We start from the raw sequence: 18082 nt of genomic DNA on the forward strand, positions 1-18082 counted from the left end.
GAAAAAAGGCCATTATAGATGTGCAACAAATGACTGATGCTAGATCTTTTAGATGGGATCAGAGTAGGCGTAGCAAGGGCAAGGAATAGCTCCACATTACAACTAAATCAATTGACAAGCAAACATGCCCTTGCCTCTGAGACAGCCACCACTACACTGAATCACCCTGTACATGCAATACCATTAGGTATGGTTGCAGGCAAACAGCTGGAGATAATGAGAAAAGCACTGCTCCTGCCTTTTATTAGCAACCTAGCTTGACCAAACCAAGTGTACCATGAAACCACAGCCTAAAGCACACGATGAATGCATCTGGTTTTGCAAGCATTAAATTCGGTAGTATTTTTCTCCTTAAAGGCATCTTAACAGCTGCATTAAAATGAAATACCAAGAGTATTTCAAAATTTTACACATTCAACCCAACACGGTATGCCCGGAGTCCCGCCAAAGGCAGTTTTGGCACAAACTTAACAGGCTGCTCTCTTGAACATTTGAAGAGACGCTCCCGGCGTAGATGACGAGGCCAAACGGTTTTTGTAGGCAATTACAAAGACGCGACACAGGACTAACTTTCACTCAGTTGAAGTTGAACTGCAGGCAGCGGGTGCATCGCCTTGAACATCAATATTAGTGAAAAATCACTTCAAATGAGTAGTAACTGTAAGAATTTGGAGCAGGTCCAAAAAGCAATGCTGTTCAAATTGCTGTTACCCGGCCCAGCCCGCCTCAGCCGCCCGGTAGCGGCCGCGGGGCGGGGTGTCTCCCTGCGGGCAGGTGCAGAAGCTGGGAGCGCCCAGCCGGCTCCTCCACCCGGCTCCTCCACCCGGCTCCTCCACCCGCCACCCCCGGGAGGAGAGGCCAGCGGGCCCGCCACCCACCCCCGGCCGTACCTCAGCCGCCGCCTCGACACTCAATTGTCCCGCCGCCGGCTCCCGTCAGCCCGCTGGCCGCGCCGCGCATGCGCCCTGCGCAGCGCCCCCCGCCGAGTGCCGCGCTTCCCGCCAAGCGCGCATGCTCCCGGGCCGTGCGCGGAGGGGGGGGCGGGTTACCTTAACTGCGCATGCCCGACCGCGAAATCATGGAGGTGCGCGTGCGTGGCGCTGGCTCTGCGGGGCGGCTCTCGGTGCTGGCGCTGCTGGTAAGCGGCGCGTGCGCGAGGCCTCTGCGCCACACACAGCATGGCGGAGAGGTCGCGTTCCCTGCGGCGTGCCGCGCGGCCGTCAAGCAAGAGCGGCCGCAAAAGCATCCTCGGTTTCGCGACAGCGAGTGGCGGTGGCGGCAGGTGGGGTGGGTGGATGAGAGAGAGGGAGGGAGGGGGCTGCGGGCCGTGGGCAGCCGTGCCGCGGGGAGGGGGGACAGCGGGACCGCAACGGATGGCTGTGGGGAGCTGGGCCGTGAGGCGGGACCTTGGCGTTGGTCAGGGGCGGTTCGCCGTCGGCAGGCCTGGCGCTTGCACCTTCGGCCCCGGCGCCGGGCCGGCGGTGGCTTTTCCGTCCTACCGAGGAGGTAACGGTAAGCGCGCGTGAGCTGTTTGAGGCTGCCGAGGTGCGGTGACTCGGCCTTGCGTTGGTGCGCCCGGTGTTTCCAGGCCAGCTGTGTTCTCCGTGTCCGAGACCGTTGGGCGTTCCTGAAGAGCCCACCCAGGCGTGAGCCGGGGGCCTTCCTTCCTCCGGCCTGTGCACAGGGCTCCCCTCCCCATCGGAGCCTCCGAGGAAGCTCCTCGGTCCTTGGTCTTGCCTCTGGGCGGCAGAGTCCAGCCCTCCGAAGCCTAAAAGGTGGTTTGTGAGACGCGTGTCTTGTATCGCTCTGTTTTTAGTAGGTTCTGCAGCGGGACAGCAAGTGGAAGCGTTACGTAAAAACGTTCTTTGTCAAAGTAGTTCTAGTTTCTTAGGTAGTTCCTGGTAGAGGCATGGGCCTCAAATTAGTTGTATGTCTCGTACTGGCTATTACAGAAGCTTTTATTGATTAAGCCAGTTTCTTACATCGGTGTAAGCTGGTATTGCTATCCTTTCATTCTTATCCTCTTCTGTTCCCTTTCTCTTACACGAATGATCCTGAGACTCCACAATGTACCGGTCTGGGGAGCTGAGCTGAGGGCTCAGGGCTAGGGCTATAGCAGCCTTAACCACAGACACTGCTGCTGTCTGTCTTCCCTTTCTGCCCTGCCTGTGGTTTCTCATCCCCTGTTTTGACCCACTTCCACAGTCACTGGAGGTTTTGCTGAGCCATCTACAAGAAAATCTAGCCTAGCAAATCAGTGAGTAGTTGTCTGTATGATTAGTTGTCTGAGCCAGCTCAGGAAAGGGCCAAATCAAATGTTTTACCTGATTCAAGGGAGGAAGTAGAGGGAGGCTAGGAGGACGTTAATTAGTGGGTAGATTGGCTCGGGCTACTGTAGGACAACTGTCAAAGTTCAAACTTTTTTCTTTTTTTTCCAGTTCAGTCTTAAAATAGGTCAGTTACCCAGCATGATATATCAAGTGGCGATAGAAACAGCATGTACTGTCACAGTTGAAGGGGTGAGTCTGCCTCTTTGGGCATTAATGCTGGCTTGAAGTGGCTTACAGTGACTGTGGCAGAGTGGCATAAGACACCTTAAAATGTTGTTTCTACACATCAGGATTTAAAGCATAGTGTATCTTTGTGAAAATAGAAGCTAAAGCAATATCGTGTTTTAATCCCCGGGCCCTGCATAGATTGTTTGTTCTTCCAACCACACGGCACTTCTGAAAATGCTGTCTTAGTGATGCACATCTGTAGTTCTGTCATGATTCACTCCAGCCATTCAAACAGTTATGCTTGGTTTTGTCACATGGAAAAGAAACAGTTTTTAAAGATCAGAAACTACTGTAGATGAAAAAATGCAAGTCACTAATCTGATCTCAGTGTCCTGATTTTTACAGTGGAATAGCTTTGATTAGTGCCAGACATTTAGCAAACTATGTGACTATGTTGTTGGGAACTACATCCCATCTGTATTCTCCCTGCTATTATATCCACACAAAATCTCCGTTTGAAGGCAGTGCAGTACATAGCTCAAGGCTGGTTTTAGGTGTTCATCTGCCTGGCAAACGACATGGGATGACTGCTACTAAAAAAATTTACTCAATATCTGAAATCTGGAGGAGATTTTTGCTTGTCAAGAACTGTGGGGAGAAATAAAATATGTATGAAACAATGGAAAGCAAATAGCATGTAATAGTTTGTGCTTTTTCTGCCTTCCAGATTTGGCACCCACAAATTCCAGATACCCTAGTCGACAGTGTCGCTGGTAATGGCCAGGTGATGGGCAAAATTCTGGATCAGAGAAACCAAAGACAAGGCAAGGTTTGGAAACGTTAGTGGAGTGTGGGAAGGCAGTGATCAATAATGTAGTTTCTAGGTGCAAACAAAATGGGAGTGTGACAATCCGTGAATTGTAATAGAAATAGAAGAAGAGATTTTGAGGCCAAGTTGAGAAGGGAGACATTTCTAGGGAAGAGCAGAAGTTGAAAATTAGGTCATTTTGTGGTGGAAGTACTAAGTAAAGTGATCTGTACAGCTAGAATGCATTGCATTCACCTGATGCTCTCCCTCTGCTTATCTGTTGACTAAAGTGCATTTCTTGAAGTTGGCAGAAGATAAAACATCTCTGGTTCTTCAGATCGGGAAGTTTCTACTGGAAGAAATCTGGGACCCCAGTGTTGTCGTAGGTCTCGGAGTCAAAGCCACAAGGATTCTGGCACTGTGTGGGATGGTGCTGCTCCAATATCAGTCTTGAAAACATACCGAAGTTCTCACCAGAAGCCGCCTTGATTATATTTTTTGCCTCAAAGTTCCCATCCACTCTCCATTTCAACTGTGGTTTTGGTTGGGGCTTTTTTTGTATACAGTTGTTCCACTTCATTTTTCTGTCAAGCATAAATAAAGTTTTTGTTTCCCACTTGATAAAAATACTGTTTCCTGCATTCTGATAGACTTCAAACTTGCTAAAATATGCCAAAGAGTGTCTTGAAGACTTAGTGTTCAGGGATCAGCAACATGTGTGCAATGTGTAGGTTACAGCATCCACAATTCCAGTAGAGCAGAAACGCTAGGACAGCAAAAATATTCACAGTTTTGCTGACATATCTTATATCTCTATGAAAGTTTTCTAAAAGCTGAATCCTCTGGGATCCACCAAGTGAAATCAAAATTTTAGGCTCACAATTCAAATTATAGAATGTATGTATGCTGTTTAACAGTCCTCCAGCATAAACATACAATACGTTTCAATGCTTTCATCAGTATTGGGAACTGGTACTTGACTTCATGTTCTGCTACTGATAATTAGCATTGTTCTCCACTTTTTAAACTTTCCATTGTGGTCCTTGCTGTCCAAATCACAGCTTAGTGCAAACATAATGCTCGTTTTATTCACACTGAACTAGCAAAGTCCTGAATTTCCTGTCTTTGCAGGAGACCTGTAAAAACATACAAGGAAACAACAGTGTAAAAAGAATTGTTTATCATCTTCATAATATGGTGTTTTCTTGAGCAGATACTTTTAAGACATAGAATGTCCATGCTGTGGCTGAAGGAATAGCATATCCCAGATACCTGTAAATTTAGTTTCCGTATGTTGTTGATGACAGTAGCCACAGAAGCGCAGACCTAAACGCAGTCTGTGAAGTCTGCCTGGGACCTTGTCAGGAGTCTATGTGGATTGCACTCCCTGCTGCTGTGGCAACGCTGTCACTAGGTCACCCGGCTAGTAGGTGGCCCAGCTAATCTAAAGCTAGCTCAAGCATCTCTGCAAGCCACAGTGTTGGCTGTGTGACAAACATGCCAGTAGAAACAAAACACAATATGGAAACCATGTAGCAGATTATGTGTTTTGTACTTGGGTAATATGCATGCTTGCTTGTGTTCTGTATGCTTTCATTACAGGTTTTATTAACTTTAATCTTATCAAATACCCTTTTAACACAAGTACCTTTCATAATCAGTGAAGATATGCTTTGATACTCAGACATATAAGATCTTCTAAATTCCAGATTTATTTTGTATTCATGAAGAGGAGTTGCAGAGTTCTTTTTTCCCTTTAGAGCAAAATTTGACATTAGTCCTTAGAGGTCTTTATTGCTCCTACACAGTTCTAATTCAGATTGAGATTCTCTTTGAATGTCATATTGCAATTGCTAGATATCAACTTAAGGGATTTAAGTGATTACATCCTTTTTAATTTTTTGTTTTAAGTGAACAACCTTAGTTATGCTACATATCAGAGCAATGTTATTTGTCAATACAATGAACTTGACTGTGATAGTTTGGTTTTAAAAATGAACTGCATGTCATGCCTGGATAAAACCAAGTTAGGTAACAAACTTTCATCTTTTTAAGGAATATAATTTTACCAGATTTCAGTTGCTACTTTTCAATAATACTGAATTCTGTTATCTTCAATCTTACAAACATAACTGTAAGGCTTCAAATTTAAATGGTATCAGGGTGTTCAGTTTTGTGATAAGTATCTGCATCAGTAATAATTGAAAGAGGGACTGATGATTTCCCCTCCCCCCCCTAATCTAGTCAGATCTCTTGTGTTGAATTGTAGGTTTTACAGTGGCTTGCTTTGGAAAGCTTTGTTTTAATGGGCTGTTAGCTGGCTGGTTAGACATAGGACTCGGTAACTTAGGAGACACTACTGAGCCTTTTTCTTTCTAATTTTTCTCATAGGCATAATAAAGCAGTGAAGAGAAACTGAAGGAAGGAAGTATTACATGTCTTACTGATCAGAAAACTGTTTCTGAAGTATTTGGACAAACTACATATATATGTAGTAAAATCTAAAAAGGTAGGATCTCTTTCTTTTCTGTTTTATTTGGGAAACTTCATAACTAGTGAAAACCTCTTTCACAAGGTGTAACTCAGTGGAGTTACAAAAGTAATTGTGTATGTTAAGGACGAATGAGAAGCCTAAAACATATTCTTGTAAGTGAGTTCTGTGGAGTCTTACCAAATTCTACTAGGCTTTTCATGACAGGATTTTGATGAAGGCAGATTGCCTGTTAGTTCTTCTTTACAAAGCTTTCAAATCCATTTAAAGGCTACTCAGTTTTATAAAATAGACCATGTAGGAGAAGACAGTAGCTCTTCATGATTTCAGGGTTAGCTGCAGTTTTGGCTTCTTTTTCTTCCCAAATATTAAGTATTTCTCTAGGCATGTGGATATTTCATGCTGTTCCCTCTGGAATGGAAGTCTACAATGAGTAGAGAATCTTAGCCTTTTTTTTTCAGTATGAAAGCAACCTATTAAGTGATATGCAGTTCATAAATACAAAATCTGCTAGGTGAAAGTACCACAGCTATTGTCTGTAAGGACACTGTTTTGTAAGTTTGTTAGGCATTTTATAAAAGGCATTACAAATGGAAAGCAAACTCTTGCATTTGAACTTCTATGATGTTTCTGCTTCTGGTAGAATTCAAGTATATAGAAACTATATGTTTCGCAGTGGCTGCTAGAACTATGTTCAATAACAGAGTTCAGAACAAGCATGGCTCAACTGTCTGCTAAAGCCCTTGCTTTCAGAATTCAGAGAATCTTGATATAAAATTGGGATTCTGCCATCCAGCAGTACAATCGTCAGATTCTCACTTAAAGTCTCCAAAGTATGTAAGCGTTTGCATTCTGACCTGTGAACTTCTTTATTCACATTAAGTTCTCCGTATTTCTAAAATTGCTTCCAGGCCTTTTTGTGGATCTAGCCGTACAGATTCAGGACAAAGACTGCTTTATTTCTCTCTGCTGTTTTAATAGGTTGAAAGTATCTGGAGAGCATGGGTTATGATATTGAGCGTTTCGTTGGCTATGTTAATGAAGGGCTATTATGCTCCATCTGCCGTGATGTGTTAGAAGATCCATTACAGGCTCCTTGTGAACACGCTTTCTGTACTGCTTGTATACATGGATGGCTTGTTCATCACAGTAACTGCCCTGAAGACAGACAAATGATTGATGTATCTTTGCTACGGCCTCTCTACAGGTATACAATAATCTTGCTGTATGTTGAAATTACATTAATTTAGGATTTCTCAACTTTGCATGGCTTCATCTCTTGTCATTTACTGTCACTCAAATTGTCTTTATCCAATATGCATATGGCAAAAACCGATCACTTGCATGAAAGCATTAGCATTTTCTATTTATTATAACTAACTTTCAAGGTATTAAGATTTCAAAATGGAAAGAATACTTAGTTTGTTCTCCATCTTTTTATATCTTGAATGCTGATTCTAGATATCTGTCTGGTTATTATTCTGAATGTCTTCTACAGCACCAAAACTTTCCCATACCTTTATAGAGAAAGCAGGCAAAGCAACTCTTGACAGCAGTCACTAAACGCTGTATATCTTTTGTTTTTCTTTTCAGTCTTAACTAGATACTGTAGTGGGGTTTGTAATGAATAATTCCTGTAGATATGAACCAAAATTCTCGCCTTCAAATCCTTTTTTAAAAAGGTCTTTAGCCATAAGAATATCTGTCTTGAGCCACTTTGTCATGTAAAGCAGGCTGTTTTCACAAGTGTCTTCCATAATTGGTCAGGCAGTTGGACTAGATGATCATTGTAGGTCCCTTCCAACTAAACTATTCTATTCTATTCATTCCTGCTATTGCCAGCACACAGAGTTTCATAAGTAGACACTGCTTGCTGTTTAACCCATGTGTTGTCTAATCTTGCTCCGATTAACAGTTATGTTGTATTTAAAACCTTCAGCCACAGATGTTAAATTAACTCCATTAGTATTCCCAGTCTTTTTGTCACTAATGAGATTTTACTGTCTGGAAAGTTGAAGTATAGTGTAGACAGAACCCTGGAGTTAAATTTATAGATTGTTTTGACTGTACTCACTGTAGTCAGTTTGGTTTGGCAAGTTTAGAAACACAAAACTTAAATGATGAATGAGTAGCCCTAGTGTTTGCTATTGGTAATATCTGCTGAGCTAGTGAACGGTCACAGTTAAAAATTTATTCAAAAATAAAGATTTCATTTGCACTTTTAATTTTGGAGACTGAATTATCCATTAACATTGTTTCTTTTAAGCCTGTTCTTTTCCAGTATGGTCACTTGAATTCTAAAAAAAAAAAAAAAAATTTGCTAACGGGGACTAGAATCTTACTTTCTTTTCCCAAAAGTTGAAAATACAAGTTTTTCAATAATGTTCCCAAATTTAAGAACAAATTTTTTTTTTTTTGCACATAGATATATGAAAAATGATTTAAACCGTCTTCAGCTACATTGCAAAAACAGAGAATATGGCTGTGAAATGGTTTGTTCTCTGGAGTCTATAGACAGGCATGAAAGGGAGTGTGAATACAGTCAGATACCTTGCTCCAATGCCGGTGAGTAACATTCAAAGAAGTTGAATCCTTTATATTCAGAAAACATGTGTTTGTCATCTTTCTGTCAACAGAATGGCGATAGTGCCCATTATTTCCAAACAGAAATTCGAAGCTTTGACATGAGCTACTCTTTACAGCAGTGTTTTTGAACAAAATGTATTACCGATTATGGCAATCATGATCATTAGCAACAATTTCTTATCCAAGAACTAACCAAAATGAATGAGCATGATGGACTTCAAATTTATGAAAATATAGTAGCGCATTTGTTTTGCTTTCTGTCAAGCTATGAGTTTGTCTTTCAATTTTGACTGTTCGTTTTGATGTTTGAATCAATGTAACAGCACCTACAGAACACTTAGGGGTCACAATTTATGAAACAGCTGGTTGCCTGGTGCATGTGCAAGCGCTCACTCTGTCTCACGGTTGTAACAAAAACGTATCTTGGAAATAAAAACTGTTTTAAGCTAAATGCTGGTTAGAATTGTGTTCATGTTAAGGTTTTTATTTAAAACAAAGCTACACCTCCTGAGGAAGAAACATACTGCTAAAAAGGAATATACTGTTAAAATTTCTCTGTTGATTTTATTCAAAATGTTGTATGTTCCTAGACGAAGTTAATTTCTAATTAATGACGCTAAGGGCATAGTCAAGTCTGCCATTGTAATTAAGTATAAGAAGATTAAGGTACTATAATTGCTCCACTGGAAGTTATAATTTCAGTAAGCAGTAAATGACTCTTGCAGATGCTTTAGATTCACCTGTTTTACTTTCTATGGAAACAGTAGCATTTATGGAGTCACTACACCTTACCTCTGCTGTCTGGTGTTCAGGGTGTGAGGGCTCTTGCATCTCTTGAACTCTTTCTCAAGAATACATTGGAGTGTTTTTTGAGTACCTCAATTACAAATCATCATATTTATTAGAAAAGCTCTTCTAGAGGGCTGTCTTTTGTAATTTTTTGGTATGGTTTGTTGGCAGGTTTCATTGCTCCATTGTTTCAGTTTTCTCACATCGATTTTTTTAATGCAAATTAAATGCAAGTATGTATTACAGCAAACAACACCTCAAAGATTAAACATTAAGACTATGAACTTCAAGTTTAGAGTGTTAAATGTAGCAATAATTTATATAGTGTTCATTTTTGGATCTCTACATTTTATTTTTAATCACTACAGATTTGTAAAGTTTTTATCCTAGAATTTCTGTGGAAATGTTTCTATTGTTGCATCAGTTATTAAATGTTCATAAATAAATGTTCTTATTTATTTATGTAGTCTAGTATGTTATACACAAGACCAACCAATTGTCAGGAAAACAAGGTACATTCCGTCTCACCTACATCTCTCTTACTGTCTTTGGACCTTTTTTCCTAAATTTGATAACCTAATATTTTTTTACACATGTGCAGTCTTCTTAATTCCAGTCACTGCAATTTATGGTGGAAGCACAGGCAAGCTGCTAGGGTCTTAGCTTGGCATCAGTGTTGTCATTACTGAAGTGGCTTTAGTGCCAGACCAGCAGTAGTAGACTTTACAGAAAATACCTACTTTCAGTTTTTCAGTATTTTCATTTAATGGATAAATACCTTAATAAGACTTTTTAAGAGTGTTTTCTTACTAGTTATGTGTGTTATAACTATATTTCATGTTCTAAAGAAATCACTTTTTTCCATTGCTTTAACAGATTGACTGTTGCTTAGCTCAGGATATTGCAGCTTGCTTGCTTGAGTGTTTTTGTTTGGAATTAATTAAAATGCTTTTGTTAGTTGTAAATGACTGGCTTACCTTACTGTTCCCTGTTCAGGTTGTACAGTTCAGATTGAACGACGTAACTTGGATGGTCACCTGGCAGTGTGTGAATATCGGAGCCGTGAATGCCCCAATGGTTGTGGCTACACCATTCTCAGTGCAGAAGACACACAGCATAATTGTGTAGCAGAGCTAAGAACTGAGCTAGAACTACTGCGGTACAAATCTTCTGTTTCTTTGATGTTTGTGTTAGTCTGGGCCTAAAATCACTGCATAAAGCACTTCAAATACTAGCACTGGATTCTGGTATGTGTTAAATAGTCTATTAATGACTTGATACTAATGTACCAGAGTAGTGTTATGTGTCAGCCTAGACTTTAAATTCTTACTGTTTTGATTCTTCTGCTGTTATTTTTTTTGTCCAAGTTATTATAAGTCCTGAAATACCACTGCTTGCAGTTGAACAAAACTGAGCTGACTATATAAAATGACAAAATACCTAAGAAAACTGGACTGAAGTTCGCAATTTCATTTTTCATTGGCCTGTTATAGACCCAGAGTCACATTATTTAATAATTATGTTTAGTTTATAATTTTACAGGTCCAGAAGAATAAAATCTCTAATTATTTTGGCAGGTATAGACTGATAGATTAAACGTCTGAGGATCTAATTTTCAATTTTTATTAAAATCCTGGCAGATGGTGAATATGACTCTTCTTACTGGCATCCTCTTTTTCCTCTTGTATATGTTTCTGTAACTTTCCCTTTCCATGATATTCCAGTTGGACTCTTTTTTTTCTCCCATGCTCCTTCCCATTTCTATCTTTCCACTCACTGGCTAAGTCTTGTGCTCTTGAACATGACTGTGAAGTCAGGCTCAAATCTGGTTTAAATGCATTGAGACACAAGGGATTCTGCTACCTGGTTTCTGAACTCAAGATGTTAATGTAGTAACAGCTAGTTTTTGGCTGTGAAGCTGTGTGAATGATTAGGTTATAATAGTTAACTGCATACTATCATTCAGTGTCCACCATAAAAGTGACAAGATTACATGTTTAGAAATACTACAGTATTCACATTTTTTATCTTGACTGCATGTGTTTAGTAATACTAAGCAAGCATATACTGTAGGTAAAAGGCAGTAAATCATTTAAAGTCATAAATGTATGTTCTTAAGCTCATAGAATTACGTCAGGAATGATACAGTTGTCCCCTGTACAAGCTGTGCGTGGTCACTTTAGTGCCCCCTGGGTACAATGCACTTTTTAATGCTAGTTTTATTTAAATTAATAAATAGTACTATCTTGCCTCTAGAGGGATGTCCTGTAGAGTATGATGGGAATCAGATTGGGCTGTTTGCCTGCAAGAAGGCTTTCTGGAATTTGAAAAATCATTTTTTTCTGTGCTTACAAGGCTTAACAAGGAGAAATAAACTTTTCAGGTCAGAAATGATCTGCAGAGTGGAGGAGGCAAAACATGAGATGGAGTCAAGGTTAGATTCACAGAGAAGGCATATGGTCCAAAAAGAGAGTATTCTGCAAAATGAAATTGAAGAACTAAAGGTAAATATGATCATTTTTTCTTTTTCTTTTTTTTTCTTTCCTAACAGTCCAGCTTTTTGCTTTTCCCAGCATGTAGTCTCTTATTTTGTAAATGTAGTCTCATACAGATAAATTACATTAAGTATGGGAAGCAAATCATGTGTTAGCACAATGCTTTGCCAGGCTAATCAGCTCTGTTGAGAAGCAGGCTGAGTGCTATATTCATCTGGTTTATCTACTTCAAATTCATTTGGAGCTAACCTGGGTACCCCTGCGCAAGGACTGCATTGTTTTGTGCATACATAACATGTTGGCAAATCAGTCTGAAACTCATTTTCAGTCTCTACACATAGGGCATACATCACGAATTAATCCAATGCTGACACAGAGCCCTACTGCAGACACTGGTTCAGCTGCGGTCAAACGGTTGGAAAGTTGCGCTGTAAACTTAATCAAGTAACAAGCAAGGCTGTCTTACCTTTTCATTCATCCAGTTACTATATCACAGAATAATGATTTTTAAAGCCCAAAGCAATGGATGTGCTTTATAGTTTACATTTTTATTTTTACTGGATTTGATGTTAACTCCTTGAAGAACATACCTGAACGTAACCAAAACCTTATTTTGGTTGGGTCTTGAAATAGAAAATGTAAGTGGCAACTGGATAAATCCACTGTTTCTTATTATAGTTTATAAGAAACTTTTTGAACTTTTAGGAAAACTGTATTGGAATTTTTGAAACAAGACTGTCTCGGAAGGTGAATGCTGGATTGTGTCTCAAATTGTTTACATCTGTTCCACTATCAAAAAATTATTCCAGTGTTGCTTATTCTTTATAATCCATCATCTTACATGCATGGCCAATTCAACTTCATACTACCATCATTAGAAAAGAGTTTGGGTTTTGCAGTAAATTTGTATTTGCATTTCAGAGTCAGATGTCACGAATGATGTCAGATGTACGTTCTCTGATGGCTGCAGAGAGGCAGCACCGTCAGGAGCTGGAGCAGGCAGAGCTGGAAAAACGGGAATTAATGGAGCTGCTGAGGGGGCTGCAGAAGGACTGTCGATTAACTACTACAGAAGGAAGCAGGAAGTCAACAAGTTTCCGCCCTCTGACACGACTAGAGAGTGTAAAACGAAAACCTAGGGAAGTTACAGTTATCTAAACAGAAGTAAGCTCAAAAAGCATTTTCTTCTAATTTCTGTGACCATCTGGCAAACTTTTCTAGTTTCTAGGAATGATTGGTAAACTTTATATCATTTCTGATTTGCTTGTTTTCTTTTAAAATCTAGATTACTACTTTATTTCCTTTTGGGGCACAAAAACAAATGGGAGAATTTTCTCTTAGGGAACACTGGGCATTAAAAACCAGTAATTGGCAAATACATTTTTAGCTAATGTTTTTATAAAAAGGGGGAAGGAGACTTGATTTGTTATCTCTTCGGTGTATCATTTACAGGAGTCTTTCAAGCCTGAAAGCTAGAGCCTTTTAAAGTCAAAGATGCTTAAAGGTTGTTTCCTTCCTGGTCCATTATAGTCCATGTAAGTCTAGTTTATGCTTATACTTGAAACAGAAGGAAAATGTGATCATCAGTAATGACGTTTGGGATGTACTTAATTTTGGGAAAAGTCAGTAATAGAATTAGTAAGTCAGTAATAGAAATTAATAGATTTTGTTTGTTTATAGTCTGTAGAAGGTCTATTTCAAAGGTCGAAAGAAAGCACTTTAAATTGTAATTCTACTGCTATGTAACAGCTTCAGGTGAGGTTGACTTTTACATTAGAGCTTCTCTAATTTCACAGGCTGATACACACTTAAGACACTAATACCAAAGCGCAAGGTAATAGAGTCATTTAAAACCTTTTAAATAGATGTGTGAGTAACTTTGAGTTTGTGGGAGGGGATCTGCATTTTATTTAAAAATTTGAAGCTTTTATACGTGAAAGTATCAACTATTTCTACAGGGTCCTTTAAGCTTAAGAGCAGCTCATTCAGTACTCAGTGTCTTTAAAGCATATATAAATACCTAGAGTATCCTTAATTTTCTTTTGGCAGGTTTCGGGCTACTTGAACGTTAATATCCACAACACACGAATATTTGCAGAGTCACTTGGACTTCAGATGTTCTTTATTAGTATTCAAGTTTTAAATTGTGTAAGAGCTAGGATTTTTTAACAGACCCATAAATACTGAATCAAGGGGGTGTTTATCTGTAAGGACTGTATGGAAAATCTGTACAGTTCAAAGACTTTTCTCTAAACTTCTCACACAGCCTGTTCATGTTGTTTTCAGTGGTGTAACTAAGCCATATTCTGTCCATTGCAGCTCTTCAGTGGAGTAACTAGGGAAGAACCTGGCCTCCTGTTTACTGAATGTGCTAAATCAGTTTTGAACTTTCAGGAAAATGTGTGCGGGTGCAACAATCTGAATAAGCTAATTTTATATTTAGAAAGCAAATACATTACTGTGCATGTCTTGCTGTCACTCAGAGCAACGCTTTTATGGCTGAGAGCGTAACCAAAGAGAGAGTCAGCAACCTTCTTTAGCACATACGCTACATTATGAAGACTTGCGGTCAGAGCTGTCTTAATTTCAGGCATTAATAAATCTTTCTAACTTGCTGTTTCTTTAGTATCACTGAAGCAGATGTGCACATGTTCAGGTCTCATGCATTTAAAAACTGGCAGAAATAACTCTTCTGTAAAAGTTTTTGGTTTTTTTTCTGAAAGAAAACATTCATAGGAAGAGTTACGTCCAAATATTTACTTGTTTTCAGTCCTTGTATGCTAGATTAAATTACAATCATTGACAGTATTTAGGTCACTATAGCAGTCTCACCAACTCATGACATAGCACATCTCTTAAGCAGCCATATTTAACAATCTGAAACAGTAAGACTAGCTATAATTTAGAAGACCTTCATTCACACTAAACATTCAGTGGTCAATTCACATAAATCAGTGTGCGTATTAAAGCTGTAGGTAGAAAGTAAGAATGCTTTTATTATCTTGTGTTCTAAATAAGCAAGTGTTAGTGTCTGTGGTCTCTGTGACTGACTCTGTTTCAGCATTCACACTAATTCTGAAGCTTCTTGGCAACACCAGATTTCATGCTATTAGAATCAATCAGTGCTTTCTGTGTACTGTAACTGTGTGGTTTTGTGATGTGACTTTATCTACTTTGCTTAATGTGAAAGAAGAAAATTACTTCAAAATCCTATAGAACTCAGATGAGCTGGATCATCTTTCCCAAGTTGGAGGGCAGTAATGATCACCCAATCTTTTCTGTTCTGATCACAGAAAAAGAATTTATTAGCTCTGTGCTTTCTCCATAATGGGATCTGCGCATTTGTTTGTTTTAGGAATTCCACCCGCTTACTTATGACTAAATTCCTTCTGGTATAGGAAGTAGGGTTTATTTAATATTTACTTAGCATTTGGTCTGCTGTCTGTCCCCTAAGTGACAGGCATGAAACTGCGTGAGAAAACGCATCCTAGGTGGTAAAGAAGGACTTCCTGCTGCAGAATCTGTGTAACTCCCCTAGTTGCCAGCTCTGAAGAGTCTGAACTTCTAGTGTTGAAATATGGCAACAATTTGGGCCCACCTGCTGCTGGAATGACCTGTCAGCTTGGGTTTCCTTTAGCACTGAAGAAGCACTTGCAAGGTATTTTAAATGGGCACATAGTAGCTAATAGCATCAGATCCCTCCAGTTACTTTAAGCTTAATCTCATTCCTCTGTGTTGATAACTGTTCTGCGCTTGAGAATTTCCACTGCTACTGAACCACTCACAGGGTGGCGTATGCTGGAGTATGGTCATCATTTTACCTGTCTTATAATTAACTAGGCTGAAATTAAATAGCCCATTATATTAATATTTTATCTACTTCTAGCTTTTCCAGTCTCATGTATTACACAGCTCTTAATAGCAGCTGGCAGAAGCAAGGGATTTTTTTCCTTCCTTTCAAATAGTCTGTTAATCCTTTTTATAAAAACAAAGGGTCCAAATATTGTAGTAGACTTGGTGTAAGTGAAGACATTCACTTGGAAATGCTACTTTCCTAGTCATGATCATATCTTAGGATTATATGAGAGACACTGCTAAAAGTGCATTATGGGGGGGCTCCAGCACTGGATTACTGGTATTAATATTCTCATACTAAATCACACTTTAATCAGTTTCCATTTCCTCACAAGTGGAACTGTTACTCAAGTGGACCCGTAACCATGCAAACAGTTGTTGTATTTTCAGTTGCTTCTAATAGCACTTTGCAGCTAGAAGAGGGAGAGAAAAGACTGTGGAGCTGGGAGAGTGGAGAGGAAGAGTAAGGGCGGTCTGACTGTCTTCCCTCAGCCCAAGAGCAGTGATGCAGCTGCACCAGCCTGTGCCACCAGCTAGCTTACCAGTGTAAACTGCTAGCATGTGGCATTACAATTAACATAGTATTAGAATTAAAAGATTAAATCTTTATCCACAATTAAGTGGGTACAAAATGTAATAGTACCAAACCTGAGAGATGCACAAACAAAACTCACAGAGAGCAAGCTGTCAAGTAAAGCATGTGAGACTACAAGGTATTACAAGTTGAGCAAATCCTTATCCTACATTAAATTGGGTGAAAAAGAATAACACTAAGGATATATTTAAAGAAATTAATATTTTAAAGCAAGTTGTAAGTTTGTCTTTGAAAGAAAATAAACATTTACATATTTATTCTGAAGACCCAAGAGGCCAGTTACAAATACACGTAAACTAGTTCCCTTAAACTGACTTCTCCACTTGAGAGGTCAAATTCAAGACAAAATACTGTTTCTTCTGTTTTCTTCAGCATTAAAGCTGCATTCCCTGTTCTCCTGCACTCCTCCCAAAGCAAAAAATAGCTGGTGGTCTTGGCCAGTATGGACCATTGCTGCTAGGATTACTTTATTTGGAGTGGGAACAGTTAATTTGCGGGAGAGCTTCTGGTAGGTTTAGATGAGTTTCAACAAAAGGCGTGGAACTGAGAACTATGCACCTGAGTTGGGTGCAGGAGTGGCAAGGAAGAATTTTGCTGGACTTCCTAATTAAGGTGGCAGGTTTTAGTTAGTATGATTCTAGTACTACGTTAACAGTCTCATATGAGATAAATTAATTTAGTAGCACACATATACAGGAGTTTCTTGTCAGCACAGAAGGGAATGGAATTACATAGTCAAGCAAAATACCTAATATAGTGAAGTATTTTGACTGGCCAGAAATGGTTTTATCTCAAATGTTCTTTGGTGTTTTGAAGAAGTTTAATGTATTAATAGATCCCAGCAAACAGCTCCTATGACTTATAGAAATGGGTAGCCTTGCAAATTAAATTTTCCATGTACTGTCCTCTTCGATGTTTCTGGCATGGTGCTTTTCTACAGCCATTTTACTTAGAAGTGCTGGATAGTATTTAAAAGGAGCAGTACTAGCCTTGCCTTTCTCCCGTACTGCTTGTAGGACGAAGTATGGTAGGTCAGGGAGATCTTACCACATAGATAGATGCCTTTATAAAGACCTACAATTCTATGCAACTTTCTATTAACAAATAAACATTGAACTGTCTTCCAGCATTGTGGTTCACTGCCAATCTATTTACGTTTTCTACCTTTATATACACAAGAAGGATAAAACAGTGCTTAACAGAGCTTAATCTGTAGTCTGTAAAAGAAACAGTAACACTATTTGTATCACTTTGAAGTGCACTTTGTATAAAAGTTGAACTAATAAAGGGTCTATACCATAACTGATGCAGTTTTGTTCACTTTTTTCCATTACAGAAGTTTGAGTACCCTCTTTATCAGATGAAATAGCAAAATTTAGGTATGCTGGCTGCACAGTGCAGGAAGTCATGAATAAATGACAATACAGGGTCAGTGCATTGGAATAGGTAAGGCTGTATTTTGCCAAATAGAGGGAGTGTATAGCAATAAACAAGGCAGGTGTTCAATCAAACAGTATCCCTTCTCAAGGATTTTTCTCCTGCCTCACAGATGGGAGTTTCTGAATGGGATGAGCAGCCATGTTGAACACAAAGAGCTAGCAAAAGTTGAATACTCCTAGACTACAAGAGTATGCCACTCCAGTCCTGCACAGACAGCAGGATAATAAAGGGAAAAATTAATTCGCTGTCCATCAGCTGAAGGGATCTCATCCCTAATGCAGGTTTTTCATAGCCACTACAGGAGCCCATGTGGGATATGAACACGTAAGAAAGGACAAAAGAGAGTTGTTTGGAAGTTGTAATCTAGGGATGCATTTGCTTAAATATGATCAATCTGGACACAGGGCACTCCAGAGCATGGACATGCTGCATGCAGTACTCTGCATTAACTGTCTCGAGCATATTCTCTTACCTGATGGGAGGAGTTACTCAGCAGGGAAATAAAGGCTGACAGCTTGGACATCA

General features: G+C 39.5%; 2 protein-coding genes across 8 annotated transcripts in view; one reads left to right on the forward strand and one right to left on the reverse strand.

Annotated features, from left to right (window-relative positions):
* Window positions 1–981, reverse strand: part of RAD54B (RAD54 homolog B) — a 71434-nt gene extending 70453 nt beyond the window's left edge. The window contains exon 1 of the mRNA XM_052788413.1: window positions 891–981. The gene's annotated coding sequence lies outside the window, so the exon portion shown is untranslated. The remainder of the gene's footprint in view (window positions 1–890) is intronic.
* Window positions 982–1124: 143 nt separating this feature from the next.
* Window positions 1125–17419, forward strand: LOC128142379 (RING finger protein 151-like). 7 transcript variants are annotated; one of them, XM_052788423.1, is made up of 8 exons: window positions 2440–3327; window positions 5698–5815; window positions 6779–7004; window positions 8223–8362; window positions 10169–10331; window positions 11556–11676; window positions 12589–12831; window positions 13120–17419. In XM_052788423.1, the coding sequence occupies exons 3-7, from the start codon at window positions 6799–6801 to the stop codon at window positions 12823–12825; spliced, it is 867 nt and encodes a 288-aa protein (XP_052644383.1). In that variant the 5' UTR covers window positions 2440–3327; window positions 5698–5815; window positions 6779–6798; the 3' UTR covers window positions 12826–12831; window positions 13120–17419. The 7 variants fall into 7 exon arrangements, with proteins under 7 accessions (XP_052644379.1, XP_052644382.1, XP_052644377.1 ...); XM_052788417.1 differs by lacking the exon at window positions 2440–3327 and adding an exon at window positions 1269–1287 and having other exon boundaries at window positions 12589–17419; XM_052788418.1 differs by lacking the exon at window positions 2440–3327 and adding an exon at window positions 1372–1512 and having other exon boundaries at window positions 12589–17419.
* The last annotated feature ends 663 nt before the right edge of the window (window positions 17420–18082 follow it).

Source organism: Harpia harpyja, chromosome 5 (genome assembly GCF_026419915.1).
Source record: "Harpia harpyja isolate bHarHar1 chromosome 5, bHarHar1 primary haplotype, whole genome shotgun sequence".
In the NCBI taxonomy this organism is placed as follows: Eukaryota; Metazoa; Chordata; class Aves; order Accipitriformes; family Accipitridae; genus Harpia; species Harpia harpyja.